The sequence below is a fragment of the Enhydra lutris genome, unplaced genomic scaffold (genome assembly GCF_002288905.1).
Source record: "Enhydra lutris kenyoni isolate GAN:26980312 unplaced genomic scaffold, ASM228890v2 scaffoldscaffold27, whole genome shotgun sequence".
In the NCBI taxonomy this organism is placed as follows: Eukaryota; Metazoa; Chordata; class Mammalia; order Carnivora; family Mustelidae; genus Enhydra; species Enhydra lutris.
In genome coordinates, this window is record NW_019154111.1 from 2,395,259 (window position 1) to 2,416,769 (window position 21,511).

The 21,511-nt window shown below is 39.7% G+C and overlaps 1 protein-coding gene across 1 annotated transcript in view; it reads right to left on the reverse strand.

Annotated features, from left to right (window-relative positions):
* LOC111152008 (maltase-glucoamylase 2 (putative)) overlaps window positions 1-21,511 on the reverse strand; it is an 89,418-nt gene that overhangs the window by 45,967 nt on the left and 21,940 nt on the right. Inside the window, exons 7-19 of the mRNA XM_022510273.1 lie at window positions 19,788-19,887; window positions 17,812-17,924; window positions 17,567-17,692; window positions 15,087-15,218; window positions 14,896-14,994; window positions 12,316-12,429; window positions 11,352-11,436; window positions 8,781-8,898; window positions 5,140-5,311; window positions 4,517-4,633; window positions 1,638-1,792; window positions 1,426-1,510; window positions 816-872 (exon numbers count right to left, since the gene is read on the reverse strand). Of these exons, the coding sequence (XP_022365981.1) occupies window positions 816-872; window positions 1,426-1,510; window positions 1,638-1,792; window positions 4,517-4,633; window positions 5,140-5,311; window positions 8,781-8,898; window positions 11,352-11,436; window positions 12,316-12,429; window positions 14,896-14,994; window positions 15,087-15,218; window positions 17,567-17,692; window positions 17,812-17,924; window positions 19,788-19,887 (1,473 nt within the window). The remainder of the gene's footprint in view (window positions 1-815; window positions 873-1,425; window positions 1,511-1,637; window positions 1,793-4,516; window positions 4,634-5,139; window positions 5,312-8,780; window positions 8,899-11,351; window positions 11,437-12,315; window positions 12,430-14,895; window positions 14,995-15,086; window positions 15,219-17,566; window positions 17,693-17,811; window positions 17,925-19,787; window positions 19,888-21,511) is intronic.

Below are 21,511 nucleotides of genomic sequence, written 5' to 3' on the forward strand. Positions count from 1 at the left end.
AAGAGAGGGAAGCAGGCTCCCTGCTGAGCAGAGAGCCCAATGTGGGGCTCAATCCCAGGACCCTGAGATCATGACCTGAGCCAAAGGCAGAGGCTTAACCCACTGAGCCACCCAGGTACCCCCATAAAACAGACTTTTAACCACAGAGAACATTGGTTGCTGGACGGGAGGTGGTGGGGGGATGGTTTAAATGGGTGATGGGCATTAAGGAGGGCACTTGTGATGAGCACCAGGTGTTACATGTAAATGATGAATCACTAAATTCTGCTCCTGAAATTAACATTATACTATAATGTAACTAAGAGGAATTTAAATATAATTTAAATATAAATTCTCCTCCTGAAACTAACATTATACTATAGTGTAACTAAGAGGAATTTAAATAAAAACTTGAAAAAAAAAAAAAAAGAAAGAAAAGCAGAGATCCCCCCAAAGGAAAGGGCAGCCCAAAGCATAATCAAAATAGATAGCAGATCTGAGCCTCCAACCTGTCCTATTTCTTTGAATTACGCTGTGTGGTGATTCTTCCACAACTGGGCTTTCATTTTATAGGGTATCCCAGCCTCAGGCTAATTATTAGTCCTCATAGCTGCATAGTAGCCAGCTTGATATAATGAAAATTCCTCTAAACCTACCCCAGTTATTCAAATTATTTCATAGTACACCTAGAAAGGCCTTCCTCACAGAAAAGTAACCTCTATCAACCAAGTGTAAAATGTTTGCTATTATCCTACCCCAAGCTCCCAGGACTCATGCCTTAGAATTGCCCTCTGCTAGAGGCTGGTCTCTGATGTAAGAGGGGCTGCCTTACTTACTGTCTCATAGTCGTACCAGATGGCGTCCGGTATGTATGCTTTCACTCGGTCCACACCCTAGGGAAACACCAATATGAGCAACATCAGCATGTCTCTTACAGTTTACACAATACCTACCTCATCTGTGCTTGCATGTGTTCATCTGAACAATCTTGAGAGGTGGTTAGGACCATCCCATTCTACAGGTCCGAATACCCCTGGTCCAAAGGAAGCACAGTGGGACGGCCAGCCCAAACTCATGAGGCATTTAAAGCCTATCAATCCATGGTCATATGTTTAAGAAAACAAGTTTTAAGGTAATTTTGCAAAACAGAAATTGCTTTGCTTGGAGATAGAGGGAGAGAGAGAGAATGAGCAGGGTGAGGGGCAGATGGAGAAGCAGACTCCACACTGAGTAGAAAGCCTGACATGGGGCTCGATCCCAGGACCCTGGGATCATGACCTGAGCCAAAGGCAGATGCTTAACTGACTGAGCCACCCAGGTGCCCCATATTTATATTTATATTCATATTTAAATGCAGCCATAGATACTCCAAACTCAGCTTATTCAGCTATAGAACCATGAGGAAAAATGTGATATTCCACCCCATTGTTCAGATTAGAAACACACCTCATATAAAACAGGTGTGATGAGGAGTCCGGGCCCCCATAGGAACTGCTCATGTATGCCCCAGGTAGCTGGGTCCTGGTAGAACCTGGAAAACAGAGAAGGCAGATGAAGCCTCCAGTACAGGACAACTGCACCCTAGGTGGCAACAACCACTAACAAGACAAGGGAAATGAATGCTCTGAAAGGGATTCTTCGTGGGTCGGGAAACTCACTCATGGACCAGGGGCCTCGCTACAGTGTCCCCCCAGGTGTGAGCTCGGTAGAAAAGGGTGTAGAGGTAGGGCAGCAGGGTGTAGCGGATGTTCAGATAATATCTGGAGGAATTCGCCAACAGAGAGTGTTCACCAAAGGCAGCAGGATCCTGGTCCTAGAAGAAAATGAAGCAAATATGAGATATTTCCATTGCGTCTTAAAAGTTTGTTCCATTATGATAAGAGGCTTTCTCAGATGAGAGTAGCTATGTTCTCTAACTTGGAAGATATCAAAGCATTTCCAAAACTAAAAGGATCTTGGTACTGTTTCTTGATTTTATAGATGAAAAAACAGTATATCAAAGATTACATGATTCTCCCAGTGTAAACTGCAAGCTGGTGACAGAGCTTAAATTTGACTTGTGTCTTCTGATCCCAGTTGATGGTAGCCTCAAGGGTGATAAAGAAGTCCATGGTGGGGGAGGGGCGGGGCACCTGGGTGGTATAGTCGGTTAAGCATCAGACTCTTGGTTTGGGCTCTGGTCACGATCTCAGGGTTGTGAAATCGAGTCCCAAGTTGGGCTCTGCATTCAGCATGGAGTCTGCTTGGGATTCTCTCTCTCTCCCTCTCTGCCCCTCTCACACACGTTTCCCCTCTATCAAAGTAAATCAATTAAAAAAAAAAAAAAAAGCCCAGGAGGTTGCCATGGAGATAAAGGGGTTACAGTGGCCCCTGCTCCCTTCTTAGCTGATCTAATTTGTTGTATATTGAGGTTTCTCATAATACTCCATAATACTTATAATACTCCAAAACAGCAGTAAGTTGTACAACCAGTAACAAGAATTTGAATTTGAAACCCACTACCTTAGTAAGCTGCATTGCCTAGCACCATGATCTATAATTCATCTTCTCCTTTCCATGCAATTTTATGAATTTACAATTTTGAAATTTATGTGTAGTTTTGTCTGTAATGCGTTCACCATCGATATTTATTTTCTTTTCTCTACCCCAGAAACAGTGACCTCTATTTTTTCTTTAATATACAATGTGCAAAGAAATCATGACTTTATCCAAGAGCAAAGAAACAGCCCTCTAGAAGGGAAATCTAATTTTCTTTGGACCCAGAAACAGAACTTTTCCATTAATGATGGGGCTCATTTTGTCCATTTTCCTTGTAATTTGTAAGATGAGAAAGATAATGTATGTCATATTGAGATCTGTCATCCTGCACTCTATTGCTGGTACTGAATTTTAGAGAAAATTACCTAAATTTATTCCTTTCTTTTGTTCCTAAAGATGCTCATTTCCTCCCTTCAAAGGGAGTAGAAAGTAGAGTGGTCTACTGCAGCAGACCACTGTCTGCCTCCAATGTAGGGCTCATGAAAACCCTGAGACCAAACACCAATGAAAATAGCATTCCACATCCTCCATCACTCGGGTCTCCAACCAAGAATGTGTAGAGCTGCACTGTCCACTATGGTGGCCACATACCATGGGGAGCTTTTGCACACTTGAGATGTAGTTAGTAAGAGAGAGGAACTGAACTTTTCATTTTACTTGACTTTTGTTCATTTAAATATAATCCTAAAAACTGAAATTTTTAAAGAACTATTTTTAAATAAAATGAAGAATAAAAATAAAATACTTTTAAATAAAATATTTTTCCATTAAATATAACTTTATTGTTTTGTTTTATTGCATTCCAACTGCTGAAAATTTAGTATCCAAACTGAGATCTGCTGTAAATGTAACATGCACTTGAATTTTGAAGACTTAATAGAAAGAAAAGAATATAAAATATCTCATTGATAATATTTTGTATTAAACAGGTTGAAATAATCATGTTATGGATACTGATTTACACAAACTATACTTAAAATGATTGCTTCTGTTTCTTTCTACTTTTTAAATGTACATTTAAACTTAATGTGTGGCTCTCATTGTCATTCTGTTGCACAGCACTTGTGGAGGGACAGGAAAACAAGGACTGAAACTTAGCAGGCTAGGTGGTCTGAATGCTCTTATCTAACTCCTTCCAGGCCATCTCAAGAGGAAGGCAAACTGCCAAACCTGCTCCCAGCCACCAGCTTAGAAGTTCAGAAATATCCCAACTCTCTCCAGCTCGTAAATGGCTAAGACAGTCTGGGGATAAAATACTTTGGTGATTTGGCTATAAATCTTTCCCATGTTAGAGACAAAATCAAGAAGGGCAGCTAAAATGATCATCAGTAAGCTACCCCGTTGAGTGTATTAAGATCTAACCTACTCAATTTTGAAACACTTCATTAAAATAAAGGGCATTCCGCCTTACTTGCTCCTGCCATTGTCCAGACATCTCCTTAAGAGGGGCTCTGAGCCCACTTCTATATACTCACCCATCAAAAAAAATTTTTTTTTTTTGGATAAAAGAGTGAAAAATAGTGAGGAGGGCAGAGTCTCACAATCATTCATAGAAAGATAGAATGGTGTAACAAGGTGAAAAAAAATCTTCAGATCCCTGGCCTGCCACTCCCTAAATCATCCCTCCTTGCTAGTCCATACTAGAAGTGGTTTCCCTTGTATTGTTCGAGGTAAAATACCAGTGGACTCCAACTGTCCCATCTTACACAGATGGTAAAAGAAGTGATAACAGCAGCATTGAAATTCTAGCAACCTGTCTCACCTTCATTGGTGAGTTAAGAAAATCAATATAAATCACAATAAAATCATTCGATACATACATACATGCCATGAATCCTTATCCCATACTCTGCTCTTCAGGTCTATGACCCAAAATTTATCTGTTCTCCTGTTGTACTAATGGCCAAGATATAGGTTTTTGTTTCTTTTTCAATCCTTTTTGAGAACAAGTACTTTGGACAATCCAAGAAGTTTCCATTGCTTCTCTTGGGGACCTTACCCTGAACCCAGGCCCGTTGTGATTCCTCGATAGTGGATAAAATGCTCCAAGCTGCATCCACCTTGTGCAGAGCTCCTCTGTGACATTTTTTGTGTAACCACAGATGTTGGCACCTACCTGGAGAATTAGCACACATACAAAAGACAATGGTCAGTGATAGTAGCAAAAGCATTGACCGTATTCCTATGTGGTAAAAGGGAAAAATCTTATTCCCATCATTCTATGCTTACAGAGGTCCCAGACTTTCAGAGCCAGCCAAAGGTACAAAAGCAGCAAATGTGCATGATGAATCAGCTGACGAGAGCTCATTTCAATGTTCAGTTCCCGATTTCACACTTTGTTATTCACTGATGCTTTGCTAATGGAATTTTCTGTGATGCTCACATATTTTACTTATGGTGTCTCCATGCTGACCTCAAAGACTCCATGGACGACTACCCAACGATAATGTCTTACCATTCTATCCTCAAAAGACAGTTCATGCTGCATGTAAAAATGGATTTTCTAATACATACCACAGGGAGACATAAATGCTCCTTGGTTTTTAACATCACAAAAGACTAATAAAGGAAAGAATACCAAAGAAAAAAAGGTAAAAGTTCCTCGTTGAGAGTAAAACTCACCATGGGGATACCAAACAGGTTGAACTCAAGGATACTAGGGATAGACCATTGGAGATCATCCCATGTGGCTGCATTGTCCCCCAACCAATGTGCAGCATATTTGCCAGATCCAGCAAAAGTAGAACGGGATAAGATCCAGTTACTTTTGTTGGGGAAGATTTTCTTCATGGCCCTGAAAATGAATACAATCTATTGAATGTGAAGTGAGCTGTGAGTATCTAGGACTCACCTGTACCCAAGGGGAGCAATGGGCTTTCCAACAAAACAGAAAAAACATCAGGACTTCATGAACTAGGTGAGCAAACTAGTTTTTATTATTTTATTTTATTTAAATTCAATTAACATATAGCGTATCATTATTTTCAGACGGAGAGTTTAGTTATTCATCAGTTGCATTAAACATCCAGTGTTTATTACACCATGTGCCCTCCTTAATGCCCACTACCCAGTATTTTTAAGATTTAGCACTTTTTTTAGTATCTTATATTTAAGATCTAGTATTTTTAAGAGCTTCTTTCCCACTTCTGAATAAGGTTTCAGACTTCATATAAGATAGTCCAAACCTCTACAGTCCAGTCCCCCCAAAAATGTCTTTATGCTCCTAGCCTCTCTTTCTCTTATTGGATCTGACTGAGTTTTGGCCCTTTTGATCAATAATACATTGTGGCCATGTCTTGAGTTCTTGACTCCATCTTCTCCACCTAGACAAAGCTTTTCTAATGTCTGTTGTTTCCACGTCTTGCTGCCCCTCTATAATCAATCCTGTCTAGCACAACACCAGCTCAGGCTGGATCTCTGAAGCCTCTGCTGGAACAGTTTGTACACCAGCTGGGTTCTAGGCAGCTGGGTTCCCCTAAAGCCTTAAAATTTATTATTAGCAATTCTCCATGTTGGGAAATCTTAATCTATGCAAAATAATAATTTTAATTGAGTAAGTCTCAAAAGATAACACGATACTCTTTATAAACTTAAATGCAATCAAAATATAAAATATTATTTTCATTGTACTACAAACAAAATATCATATATCAAATAAGACTCTGTAAAAGATTAAGCAAAGGGATTGAGAACATGGAATTCAGAAAGACAATTACTTCAGGATGGAGGGGAGCGTGAGGTGGGGTGACAACACAGTAAGATATAAGTTATCTTGCTTAGCGTTTATTCTGAATATTCTTTTGCATAAGCACTTTCCTAAAATGCCTCTTCCTTCTTTCCCATTCCATGCCAAGCAGCTCATACCTTCCTTTAGCTATCTGAAATTAAACAAAATTACAACAATGGCATGGTGATACCTGATCCACAATTGCTGCTTCTATCTTTCCTTTCAGTATGTCGTCCGAGACAAGTGTATCACCAGACCCTGGCCAGTCCCTCACAGACACTGTCCCAGCCACCAATGCTCACCCAACTTCATACTCCTGAGTACTACCTTATGTGGAGTCTATAATGGCAACATGATAGAATGGCAAAAGGGAGAAAATTCTGAAATAGAGGATGGGTTTGAAAGCATGAAGTCTTCCCTTCTGACAATTTAATGACCAAAAAGTAAAGGTAGCATAAAGGAGAACACTCAGTCTTCAACTCCTACTCTCATGTCTTTGATCTCAACCAGCAGTTACTTTGCCTTTATTACCATTGGCTAGAGGGTTTATGGCACTCTGTAATCACCGACCATGAAAGAAACACATTCAGGTTGCACAGAGTGAAACCGAAAGGTGGATAAAGTTATCTGAGGTTACAGGTTTATGTAGAGGCAGACCTTTACGGTACCACAGATTAGATAAGTCTCTGTTTTCCAGAGTAGAGGAACAATCTTATTCAGAGATCCTCAAGTCTCTCTTTTCTGTCGCGCAGGTCTGACTGGCTTATCATTGGTCCCGATCTCTGAGGGGATCTGGTCTTTCTACTTTCAGCTCAGAGGGAGAAGTTCCTTCTTAGGGTAACCACTGTCCCAGACAATAGTTCCAGGAAGGTTGAGCCAAATACTAATCAGATCTATGGCTTAAATGTTGCTGGTGCTCAGATCCCACTGAACAAAAAACATATCCCCACTGTTCTCTGGGAACTTAGGTCATTCTGTCTGACCTAGAGAGCTTAGAAGGGCACTTAACCTTCTCCATTGTAGTTACCTTTTAACTATTAATCATAGCTATTAGACTATATTAACCAACCCCATCACAACCTTACAGCACTTTTATTACATGGAGACATGAACAATAAAGCAATTTGCAACTCTTTCCCTCCTCCAGCCCCTCCTTTCTCATCCCAGGCTGTAGCCACTCTCCCTCCCACCCTCCGTTCTTAGATAGAAGCGTTTTAGAGTCGAAATAGATTGGAATAAGAAGGAACTTTGGGAAACATTAATCCAAGCCTCTAGTTTCAAAGTTGAGGGAACTGAGCCTTATTCTTCCAGCTTATTTCCCAGGAAAGGCAGAGTGAGAGAGACAGAGGTCAGAAAAGAGAGGGTAACAAAATCAGAAACATGTGTCCTTCTTCTTCTTTTTTTTTTTTTTAAGAATTTTATTTATTTGACAGAGAGAGATCACAAGCAGGCAGAGAGGCAGGCAGAGAGAGAGAGGGGGAAGCAGGCTCCCTGCTGAGCAGAGAGCCCGATGCGGGGCTCGATCCCCGGACCCCTGGATCATGACCCGAGCCGAAGGCAGAGGCTTAAACCACTGAGCCACCCAGGTGCCCCTGTGTCGTCCTTCTTGAAGCTTCTTTTTGGAGATTAAAACTTTTGCATTTATTAGACAAAGACTCTCTCTCCTGGACGATCCCACATAATACAAAGTCAGGAGGGCAAAATGGTGCTGGAGAACAAAGCAGGGGTGGTCACACATCCCCTGCAGGCCCTTCCTGATGTCTCTCCCTCAGGCCAGGCAGCTATGCAACACACGTCTTAAGTACACACACTATTCCTCAGGCTAAAGTTACAGGGACAACTTTGCCCTCAAAACGCTTGCAGTCCAGCAAGAAAAAAAAGAGGAGGGGATTGCCTAAATGTTATAATATAAGATTTTTGTACATTGAGTATATTGTAATACAAACAAAGGTAGCATAAAAAAAGGGAAATAATCTTTTCCTAGAACTGACAGGAATGTTTCTAGAAACATCTGAAAAGAGGCTTTAAAGATAAGCGTATGTTTGCAGACAGGAGAACTGAGAGGGAGCTTGGGGCGGCCAGTGGGGAGAGAAGCCAGGAGGATGTGGTGTGGGTAGCCCTGCCAGGTAGACAAGGGACACTCCAGCAAACTTGAATTTAATTTAAACAATAGATCATTTTTAGTGTAAGTATGTCCACTACAAATTTAACTGGGCCCTATATTTTTATTTGCCAAATCAGGCAACGCTGGTGTGGTTCGGTAACAGGGCTGGCTTCCAACTGGGGGCTCTAACTACCTTGCACATTATTGCCTACCAGTATCTAAGGAAGTCCCTTAGTCACAAGTCAATCAAAACTAATCTCACACAGGCACCAAGGGGCTCTATGAGAAGAGCTCTTAATTCCCCTTTAAGATCTGAGTTGCACATCCTTATAACCACAAAATATATTTGAAAAACATACTTATAGAAGATACACAAAAGCCACCATCTCCCACCTCCCCTACACAGAAATGGGGTGAAAACCAAGTGCTTACGAGTCTGTTGCTTTTGCCATGGAGTAGCCATACAGACTGTGGACATCATAATGAAGACCCCACTGAAATTCTGCATCCATGCACAGGGTTCTTGCAAAAAGCAAACGGTCCAGAATTCCTATGGGGAAACAGCCATCAGTGAAGCACTTTCCTGTCAATCAGCTCTCACAAAATAATGACCCAGTTATTTGCTTCCCCGTTACTGTACCTTCCCACTCAATCTCCACCTGACAAAATCCGTTCTGGTTTTAAATTCTGTCCTAAATGCTACATCCTATCTGGGACCCACACTAAGCCCCACTCTAAGATAGATCATTAAAATTAAGGTGCATTCCCTTGGAGCCCATAAAACATGGCGCTGGGTGGAGGCAACTGGGAAATGAGCTGAAAGCAATGGGAAGTTGGCCTGAAATGAAATACAAATAAAGCAGCACATTTCTCTACACATATTTGATCAAGAAGAATTGTGTAAGGAACAGAGATGAAGGCAGTGGGAAGGAAATACTTTTACTCTTCCGTTATAGGCATTCAACGCCAGTTAGGTTTTTTTTGTTTTTTGTTTTTTTTAAGAAATGAGATTTGAGGGGCCCCTGGGTGGCTCAGTGGGTTAAGCCTCTGCCTTCGGCCTAGGTCATGATCTCAGGGTCTTGGGATCAAGCCCCGAGTCAGTCTCTCTGCTCAACAGGGAGCCTGCTTCTCTCTCTCTCTCTCTGCCTGCCTCTCTGCCTACTTGTGATCTCTCTTAAAAAAAAAAAAAAAAAAAAAAAAAAAGAAATGAGTTATGAGACTTAGGTGGTTCCATAAATAAGAACTCAGATCCTGCTTCTAAAATCACCACTGCCTGACCATTATTTTCTCTTTTCATACCTAAAACGCTCAATATTTTCTGCCTTGTAGCCTAGAATCTCGTTCTTTCCTTCTCATACTTATGGACCTATAGCTGGGCACCACATCAGCTCCCCCTCATCAAGCCTTGCCATCGATATGTTGGAGCCTCAGTATGAAACTCAGTTCCAGAAAGTAGAGGAACCAGGAAACCCTGATGTTGACTTTTCCCTACTAGTTCAACAGAATCTCATCAGCCAACTTAATCAGAAATTAAGTTGAATGATAAAACATTATGAAATTTATATTTTTGACAAAGCTTGGTTTGTGGAATGAGACTCACAACCACTTCCATGATAAGAAAAAAACACTAAAATTGTTCCAGGGTCAAAGGTAATATAAGTCTTTATCATGCTAATTGTACTGTCTAATCCTGAAAAGGTGAGATCACAGCAGAGCCGCTAGAATGTCGTGGCTAGTCATAGGTAGGTAGACTGAAATGCTGGGACCTGGGGTGTGAGGTGCTTGCCAGAAATAGGCAGAGGGGGATGAGACTGCAGTTTTCTACAGAAAAACAAAATAAAACAAACAAACAAACAAAAATCCTTGGCTCTCCCTAAGAAGAAGATTAAGAGATTAAAAGGGAAACATGGTAAAGTGATCCCTAGTTGGGAAAAAAAAAAATGGGGGAGGGGGACATAGACTGAGGAGAGAAGAATGAGGAATAAGCAGACAAGCAAACAGTAGATTTTACATTAAAGTAAATGGTTTGAAGCCAAGATTCCTCCTTAAAAAGTTCTCCACTCCTCTGGAGACCAAAAGGAGCTAAAGAAGCAGGTCACCAATGGTCCAAGGTTCAGGTGAAGTGGACAAACCAGAATTAACTGGCAGAGACAAGCCAGATGCTCACCAAGGCTGTGTTCTCTTCCCGGGGGAGTTAAGACTATATTTCACACTTTAGGTCAAGATTAAACTGAGAATAAGTGATTGGATTCTGAGCAAAGAAATGCGAGCAAATTGAATACGCCCTACTTCGAGGCCTGCCAGTAACACTCCTCCACCTTCTCTCTCCTTCGCCCAGGAAGCTGGAAACAAAGGACTCTGAGATGGAGAACCAAGCCATGGAACCAACGAGATCCCTGAGCCACTGCTCGGATGAGAGCCACGCATCTCATGCTAGAGTAGATGAGCCAAGAATGAAATTCTATTGTGTTAATCCACGGAGATGCTGGGGTTCACGTGTTTCCACAGCACAATCTATCTGTTACTGTTTCACACACATACACACTTTTGAAATCAGGACTGGAAAGTCTAACTAGGAATGAGACTTAAATTAAGAAGGAGCTAAAAGGAACAATGAATACTTTAAATTGTGACTAATGAGCCAAAAAAAAAAAAAATGAAGTTCACAAAATTACAGAGTTACTTCAGTGGAAGGTGGTTTGGACCTTAAAGTACTCTGGAATTCTCATAAAGTTGAAAACTGAAACCATTTGCTTGAGGGGTTTGGAGACCACAAACAGGATGGGAGGACCGCGGGGCCATTGGGGGAGGCGCGCACCCACCACCTGCTCGCCCTCGGTTCCAGCGGTCAGCAGGTGGCCGGAGCCCCTGGTGCACACAGGAAGAGCTTCGGTAGGGGAGCCGCCGGCGTGTCCACAGACCCCCTGCCCTGGGAACTGAGACTGTTCTAGGCCACGTGTAGTGCTGTGGGGCGTGCTCTAAGTGTATCTTGTGACAACTTACGGGGAGTAAAAGGAGGAAAGTTGAGGGTATTAAGTTCACACCCGCGATCGGAACCGTGGAGAAAGCTGGATACTTCATCCATTTCCTTCAACGACACACAAGAAGCACAAGGGGAAGGGTTACAGATGCAGGGTTAGTCGTCCAGGAAGGTTTACTGAACTAGAAACCCCACGTTTGCGACCTCTTATTGACTGGGATCTTGAGTAATCTGCCTAAATCTTCTTGCCCTCTGTTTCACCTTTTGGATTGGGTTGTGTCTAAGGTACCCTCCAAACCAAAGTGCTATCAGGCACATTTTACCTTTTTTACATTGATCTCCATTAGCTAATTAAGCAATACCATTTCCAAAGGCTGATTCTTACCTTATGAATAATGTGAGTTTTATGTAGCTGTTAATGTTTCAGTGCTGTTCGAAAGAGCCTAAGACAGAGGAGTATTTCTGTTTTATAATTCCCCCTGTCTTTTATTCCACTCAGGGAGGGGCAAGAAGATATAACAGAAACCAAATCTGTCTCTTTAAAATGGATTAAAAATAGGTGATGCTTAATCTTGCTAACGGAAATAATTTTCCAACTTTCAAAGAAGTATCTCCACCTGCTATCCCTACCTACAAAATAAAAGGGATTCATTAAATTGTTCTCTGATTAACTTTAAATTTTAATGAATCGGTGTGACAGCCTCTCATAAAACAGTTGAAAGACAGTTAAGGGAGGAAGAAGCTGAGACCCTGGGAAAATAAAGGACTTTCTCAAAAAAGAAATAATCAGTTGGTGGCAGATTCAGAATTAAAATCTGGGGTTTTGAGGGGTCTATTTTACTGCATATAAGCTCTGCATTAAGTAAAATGATTTTAAATACAACTATGTCAAGGAAACTATTTTGTTACTGATCAGGGTCAAAGCTCATTCTCAAATCTTGGACTATCCGTTTCCAAAAGAAGTTTGATTCCAGAATAACAACTTACAATCCATACTCCATCAAACTTGAGAGTTTTATGAAATTCACTGAACTGCTCCGTCCACCACTGAGTGCAAGTCGGATTACTATAATCAGGAAACACTGTCCATCCAGGGTATCCCTAGAGAACAAAGAAGGAGGCAGTGGCAATGGGTATGCCTGAAGGCCATGACACATTCATTGCTGCTACGGCTTCTGCCACCAGGAGCCCCAGGCATCTTATCATTTCAGAATCAAAATTTCCCCCCAAACTAAATAGTAAACTAGATGCAAGCAACCAAAAGAAGCCAAAAGGAAAGGAAAAACAGCCAATTAAATACATGAGAAGCCATCGGATGTCTTCTCTCAATGAAAACATAAAAACAAAATTTCATGATGTCAGACCAGCTAGGAGCAGAGTCTAAAAACTCTCATCCATCTAACTGGGTAAGATTTTAGGAGAGAATGACTAGATTCACTTAATGTGTAATTAAAGGTCATTTAAACCCGCTTTGAATAATGATGTTTATAAATGATACATTTGGTTTAGGTAGAGAAATGATCTGTTTTAAATGGTGAAATGAATTTTGTGCTTCTTACTTGGGTCCAATATTTCTTATCCTCTCTATTCCTACCGATGTTGCTTTTAACATTTTCCATAAATAGCGCAAAGATAGAACTTACAGCCAAATTACTGAGAACTCTGAATTGATAGGATACAAGCTTTTTTGCTTACATTCTTATTTATGTTCCCAACAAACTTATCAGTTGTCATTAGGTTATATATATATTATATATATAAAATATATTCTCTATATATTAATATACATTATGTGTCATATATCGCATATATTTTATAATAATATTACATATATATGTTTTATATATTATATTACATATAATATTTATATTACATATAATATTTATAATAATATTACATATATATGTTTTTATATGTTGCAGAAACTTCTTAAAACTCAACATGAGAGCTTAAAATTCTCAGTTGCAGTGGATTGAACTCCTGGTCTCTTGTGTTAGGTGATAGGGCACCAAATAATTAGAGGTAATTTTGAACTTAAGAAATAGGCAGAGTGGTAAAGAAGTCACCTACAGCAACATTATCTAGAGTAGGCCCAGCAAACATAATTCCAACCAAATATCTTTATTTTTTATTTATTTGTTTATTTTAGAGAGAGGGAGAGTATGAGTGGAGGTGGGAGGAGAGTCAGGAGAGGGAGAGAGAGAATCTTAAGCAGGCTCCACGCTCAGCTCAGAGTCCGATGGGGGGCTCAATCTCACAACCCTGAGATCATGACCTAAGTCAAATGCTTAAACACCTGAGCCACCCAGGCACCCCCCAAACACCTTTGTAATAAACCTCCACCCACCTCCAAGACTACTACCTCTGCCAACATCTCAGATCAAATGTTTGATGTTATTTGTTGGTCAATGGAGGCAACTAATTAAATTCTTGTAATTATATGCAAATTACCAATTGTGTACCACTCAAATATGAGTACTACTGAAATGACTCACAGGTTTGGATAATCTACTTTTTAGATAATCAAAATCATGTTTATGTGACCATGGGCTCTGATTTTGTACTTATATATGAATACTGGTCTGATTTTTTAGAAATTCAATTCAAATAAAACAATAAAATCAAAGCATTGGTTTGGGGAAGGAAGGAAACTACTGTTTCATAGAAGGTTAGACTCAATGAAAAACAAATAAATAGAATTAAGTATTGTAAATAAAATCAATGATAGGAATTAAGTGAGCAGTTAGATTAAGGGGCATTGATAAACCTGAAAACACAGTTTTGAAAAGTAAACTGCCCAGGAGCAACACAACTTGCAGCCACCTAAACTCTCAGATTAAGTATCAGTTTTCGTAAATGTCACATAATCCAACCAGCTAGGGCTGACCCTATATGTAACTGCAATAGAAAGTTGCCTCCATGATTTGATGTAAAGTACTCTGGAAATTAGGCTTCAAATCAGCCTACTCCAATGCCTGCAGAAAGGCTGGGCTCTATAAATCTTGTTTAAAATAAAACTACATTAGCTGAGACAGGTTTCACATTAGACTATGAGCCTCCTGTTACATTATTGTAGCCAAACATATTGTCTTGGGAAAGAGAGAAATTGAGAGGCAGGTGGACTTGAAGAGTAAATGAATTTTTTTTCTTATACTACATTGCTTCTCAAATATCTGTAGTCCAAAGGTCAGGGGGCTAGCTTTTTAGAGACTAGACATTAATTTTTCCCACCACAAAAAAAGAAATGATAATCATGTGATATGGAAGAAGTGCTCTTGCCACAATGACAACCATATTGCAATATACAAATGTATCAAATTAACATGCTGTACACCTTAAATTTACACAATGTCATATGTCAAATGTATTTCAATTTTTTAAAAAAATCCTTCAGAATTTTAATCATTTTATTATTACATCTACTGTTTTAAAAATAATAATAAAAGAAGCCTCTAAAACCATGAAATCAGTAATAAGGATACTACAACATGCCTTCTACTCACTTTCTTAACAAAAGTATAGACTTCCCCAAATGACTGTAATTCATTGATTCCCTTGCAAAATTACCTGCCCAACGACAAAGCCATTGTTCCCCAAGATCCATACTCTCCTGTGGCTTCCATTCATATAGGGCTGGTAGTCAGAGTTATTTAAGATGCCAGGATTCTAATAAATAAATATAATAACAAATATTATTTTTATCACTTTCTTTTGTACTTTGAAAGGGAAAATGAGGCAACAGACTTGTTTGAACATACCATAATGATTACATATTTCAGTCCTTGCTTATGTAAGTCGTTGATAAAATTTGAGAGATTAGGGAAAGCCTTTTCATCAGTAGTAAAATCCTTATTTCCATCCATGTAGTCTATGTCAGAGTACTGGACATCCTGAAAGATAGTGCCAGCCAGTTAGAACCTAGGAAATATCACTGTGCTGACTGAAGGTATCATTGCTCTGGTTCTTGCTCACTAAAACTGAAGCCATATTTCTTTCTTTCCTCCCTCTACTTCCTTCCTCTTTCCTTCTTTTTTTAAGATTCTATTCATTTAGAGAGAGAGAGAGAGAGAGAGCATGAGCAGGAGGAGGAGCAGAGAGAGAAACTGAGGCTGACACAGGGATGGATCCCAGGACCCTGAGATCAGGACCTGAGCCAAAGGCAGAAGCTTAACCGATGGAGACACCCAGGTGCCCCTGAAGCCATATTTCTTAATGGTCCTTGAACTTCCAGGACTTGGCTACCTCTTAGAATAAGTCCCTTCTGAAAGATTCAGGCACTCTTAGGTTGCAGCTTTATGTCTTTATCCTGACAGATGCATGTCATGAGGTATTGGGAGGAAGTTGAGGGTAGGGACTGTGTCTTGTTTATCCCTGCAACATGAGAGCTTGGATGCTGGACATAAAACAGGTGCTCTTTAAATGTCTGTTTGGGTGAGTATATGAGTAATGATGTAACCATGTGCTAGCTTGGACCCTAAACATTAAGCTAGAATATATCATAAGAGAAGAAAACAGTCTTCTTGCTCTATAGAACTGCTAGAATAATAACTCACAAAGATAAATGACAGAAGGGCAGGGCTTTAATTCACCAAAGTCTCATACATAAATTATTTTAGTGTTTGCATACCAATCTGTGAGGAGCAGGTGTCATTCTTGGCGAGAAGACTGACATGTGAAGGGGTTGAGTGACATTTCCCAAGGTCGTATGCATGGGTGGGTGGGGTCGACTGGGGCTTTTGTGATAGGATCTTTGAGTCCAGCTGATCTATTTTTCCAAACTGCCACAACTTCAAGGACATCTGAAGGTCATCAAAGAAAGTGTTCCTCATGTAGTAAGTGTTCCTCATGTGTCTGAGAAGGTTCTAGCTTCCAGGCCCACAGGAAAATGTGGCTGGTGGCCTCTTGCCAATGCAGCACACCTGTTCTAACACTAGGCAGTTAGTACTCAGGTGCCTCCACTCCCACATGGTGGGAAAGAGCCAGTCCGTGGAAGGAAAGCTCTTTTGTTTGTGAATCAGCAGCACCTCAGAAAAGCCCTTTGCAGAGGTACAGGGATAGATTGAAGTAAATACCACAAGTCGTCAAAAGAACTATTTTTGAATCCTGGTCCTGCCATTTGGCTAGTTCTCGTGACCTTAGGAAAGTTATCAACTATGCAGTGGTATTTACAAAATACCAATAAATGATGTTTAACCATGATTGTGAAAGCACCTTGTAAAATAATAACCATGTGGCAAACTTTGGCTGGATTCCTCCTGGAATTGAGTGCTTGTGGGTATTGATTTGGGGGCATTTAAATGAAACACATGATCAATTTCCTCTTAATAGCAAAACACCACAGCAGATATGTTTTCTCCCAGGAAAAAGTCATCTCTCGACCTGCTCTCCTTAGCTGCCCTGAGAAGGCATTGTTAAATCCTGAGATCAGGCCAAAGTCATTTCCACCTGCACCTTCTTCCTTCACATGCTAAACAAATAAATGTTTGCAACACAGTTCCAAAGATCTAGCCCCAAATAAACTGTTCTGATAACTTCATTAAAGGCATTCCGCATCTCCTGGAGGAATTTATCAAGTACTCTAAACTTAATAATTATTTACTAGTGGACATTGAACATCATAAATACTTGGCTGCCGCTGAGCTTTCAAAATTATAGTCTGCCAGATCTGGAAGGAGTGTTCAAGGTTGCTATGAGAAACTCACTTCCTGTGAGTCATTTTTAGAGTCGTCAGCTCTTGTTAACCATATCACCCTAGGTGATGCTTTCTTCCATAAAATAACAACAAATTTGGATGGAGCTCATCCTCTGTACTGCCTGCCTTCCACGCCTAGTGTAAGGCATTCCTCACTACCAGTCCACCAATGGACTGGTAGAGTATAATGGACTGGAGAATATAAAACATTCTCATTTTATAAAAGGGGAATTAAGTCTCAGAGATGCTAATTAACTAGCCCAACACTGATAGAGGTAAAGCTAAAGCTTTGCAAAGAAGTAAAGCCAAACTTCAAAACCATATGCATCCAACTCCATAAACTGCTGTTTCTATGATGACACAGGCAACTTAGCATGCAAATCTCTGACCCTAAGTGTGCCTGTTTGTCTGTCTGTCTACGTATGTATGTACATATCTATCTTTCTATCCACCTGTCTGTATTTCTTCCTAATATATTGAATCAGATGCAAAAACTAAAAGATAGAAAGTGGTACCTTACACATGTTAAGGGAAGTTCCAACTTACATAAGGGATCTGAGCTACACGATTTCGATCCACAACCTTCTTCAACCCATTGATGCCACCATAGTTCCTGTGACTAAGCTGGAACCCAAGACTCCAGTAGGGAGGCATGAATGGTCGTCCAATGAGCTGAAACAATAAATATAGACATGTCTAAGCATTTAAAAACTACTGTTTTGAGCACCATATCTGATACAGAAAACACTGTTTCCATTTCCATTTATAACTCTCCAAGCCAAAGCCCATACCTCCAGATACTCCTGAACCACTTGTTCTGGAGTATTTCCCAGGAATATGTAAAAGTCAAGGATGCCGCCAATTGTGCGGTAAGTGATCGCAGGAGCAGGCTGCAGGGTGACCTCTGAAAGGATTAAAATGAGAGTTATAAGAATTTCGTGGTTGCAAATATGCTTTTCTCTGGAATATTAATACCTGAGTTATCCAAAACAATCCCAGTCTCATTTTGCAAGAAATGAAAATCATGTTTCTTTTTTTTATGGATTACTGAAATGTATCATAATATTAAGTGAGTAAAACACTAATGAAGAATTGATTTTTTAAGAGAAAGCAGAACCAGTTCTATTTTTTGTTATAATTTTATTTTTTTTTTTTACTTAAATTCAATTAAGAACAAATTCTATTTTAATCTGGCTGTATTACAATACGAATGGCTGGAATTTGTGAGTGATTTAACGTAATGGAAAGGTTTTAAAAACTTTATAGATGAATTTCACTCACCCAAAAAAAATAAATAAGTAAATACAAGCCCTTATTAAGGTGCTATTAGTCCAGAAGCTTGAGGGAGAAGATTCTGGAGTAGGGAAGGGATGAACTACGAGAAACAGCTTATAGAACACAGCGTTGTTGCTTAGACAGACAACCTGGTTTATGTGTTGAAATCTACAGGTATCTTTGGGACCTCTCAATGCATCTTATTATGTACAGAATATTATGGAAAATACTGCATTAAAAGAGAACCCCAAAGAAGTTTTCAATTTTGGGACTTCATCAAGATCAAAAGCTTCTGCACAGCAAAGGAAATAGTCAACAAAACAAAGAGGCAACCCACGGAGTGGGAGAAGATATTTGCAAATTACACTACAGACAAAAGGCTGATATCCAAGATCTATAAAGAACTCCTCAAACTCAACACACACAAAACAGATAATCATGTCAAAAAATGGGCAGAAGACATGAACAGACACTTCTCCAATGAAGACATACAAATGGCTAACAGACACATGAAAAACTGTTCATCATCATTAGCCATCAGGGAGATTCAGATCAAAACCACATTGAGATACCACCTTACACCACTTAGAATGGCCAAAATTAACAAGACAGTAAACAACATGTGTTGGAGAGGATGTGGAGAAAGGGGAACCCTTTTACACTGTTGGTGGGAATGAAAGTTGGTGCAGCCACTCTGGAAAACAGTGTGGAGATTCCTTAAGAAGTTAAAAATAGAGCTGCCCTATGACCCTGCAACTGGGTATTTATCTCAAAGACACCGATGTAGTAAAAAGAAGGGCCATCCATACCCCAATGTTCATAGCAGCAATGGCCACAGTTGCCAAACTGTGGAAAGAACCAAGATGCCCTTCAATGGACGAATGGATAAAGAAGATATGGTCCATAGATACTATGGAGTATTATGCCTCCATCAGAAAGGATGAATACCCAACTTTTGTATCAACATGGACAGGACTGGAAGAGATTATGCTGAGTAAAATAAGTCAAGTAGAGAGAATCAATTATCATATGGTTTTGTTTATTTGTAGAGCATAAGGAATAACATGGAGGACATGGGGAGATGGAGAGGAGAAAGGAGTTGGGAGAAATTGGAGGGGGAGATGAACTATAAGAGACTGTGGACTCTGAGAAACAAACAGGGTTTTGGAGGGGTGAGGGGTGGGAGGTTGAGTGAGCTTGGTGGTGGGTATTACAGAGGGCATGCATTTCATGGAGCACTGGGTGTGGTGCATAAACAATGAATTCTGGAACACTGAAAAGAAATTTTAAAAATAAATAAAAATTTTAGAAAAAGAAACAACTTTCAGCATGAGCTGAATTTGTAACAGTTTATGCTACTTTGGGGTTTCTATATAGAAGTATCGTAGGTTAAATACACATTCTGTTAAAGAGTGATCTTGCCATAAAAGTCATTTTTATAAAAGCCACATCCCAAAACGTATCCCTGTTGAGATAAAAAGATGCCTCCTACCCATGGCATTACTGTTCAACAGAAACACCCCAAAAGAGGAGCCGCTGGTGTCTTCAAGGCACAGGAAGAATGTATGGGCTCCATACAGATTAATCATGTCCTGTCAAGAAAGATGATAACAAACAATAGTAGTACATGTTAAAAATGGTTTTCTTTACCCTAAAATAAAATCAGAAGCCACGTATAACATGTACTTGGTCAACACTTGACATAGTTCAGTATTCTATCAAAATGGTATTGAAATGGTAACATCAACTGATATATGAAATAAAACACATACCATGGAATATGATTAGTAATAATAAGACATGAAAAACTGATCCATGCTACAACATGCGTAAACCTCATAAATGTGGTGCTAAGTGAAAGAAACAGACACAAAAGAAACCATATATTGCATGATTCCATTTATAGGAAATTTCCAGAGAAGTCGAATCTATACAGACAGAAATAGATTAGTGATTTCCTGGGACTCAAGTGGGTACTGGGGTGGGAATGGGGATTAGGTCTATAAAGGTATGAGGGATCCTAGTGGGGTGATGAAAACCTTCTAAAACTGGATTATGGTGATAGCTGCACAACTCAGTAATGTACTAAGCAATCACTGAATTGTACCCTTAAAACAGGTGAGTTTTATAGTATATAAATTATATCTCGGTCAAGTTACTTTTCAAAATTTGGAAAATATCTGCAAAGACATAAAATGTTAGCAGAAGATGATGTCATTATGAGAATTTTGTATCTCTTCTCTATGTCTAACTGTATTTTCTAATTTTTCTATAATTAATATATAATACTTCAGCAGTAAATAAGTTTAAAATTTTTAAAAAGATATTGAACCTGTCACAGGGCCATGATGAGCACTGATCTAAAAAGAGATAATGTGTATTACTATGAGTGAAAAAAAGATAAAGAGAGGGAAAAAAGGCAGAAAGGAAAAAGGAGTGAGTGGGAGGGAAGGAAATGGAGGGAGGGAGAGAGGGAGGAAGGAAGGAAGGGAGGGAGAGAGGGAGGAAGGAAGGAAGGAAGGAAGGACACCTATCTAATCTGTGACTACATAACTCAAGGATTTTTCAGCTCTAGAGAGCCAAGCTTAGTACAATGGTTAGGGTTCCATGTTTGTCAGGGGCCTTGAGCAAGCACTTTAGTGAATGTGCTGGTATTGCTTTACTCTGTTTGGTTCAATAACTGTGTTCCCTTCATTGCATCAGATACTGGTAGGTGGGCCAGTTAATGTGCTACTTGATCTGTTCATCTCCCAAGGAATATGAATTCCAAAACCTCAGTCCCATCCCTCCCTTGCAAGGTACATCAAACCTGCATCTTTTGCTCAGATTTGGGAAACATCATCAGCGCAATAGAGGCTTTAAGACCTGTTCTACAAAGCAATGCTACTCAAAGTGTTATCCATGGACTGGTACCTCCCCACACCCTTTGCTGTAAATCAGCAAGGAAAGTACAAAAACAAGCAAACAAACAAAAAACAAAACAAAACAAAACCAAGAGAAAGAGTTCAGAAACTTTATAGCAATTTAAAAGAGTAATTTTATATCTCTTCACTCTAAAACTTGAGCTTATATTTTATATGTCTTTGAGTAATTTTATTTCATTTCCCCAGGATTAAAAAGAAAAAGAGAGAGAGAAAGGAACTGATCCTTCACTATAGATAAGTTGAAAGGCACTGCTCTAGACCAGCTCTTTACCCACCATAATGCACATGTGGT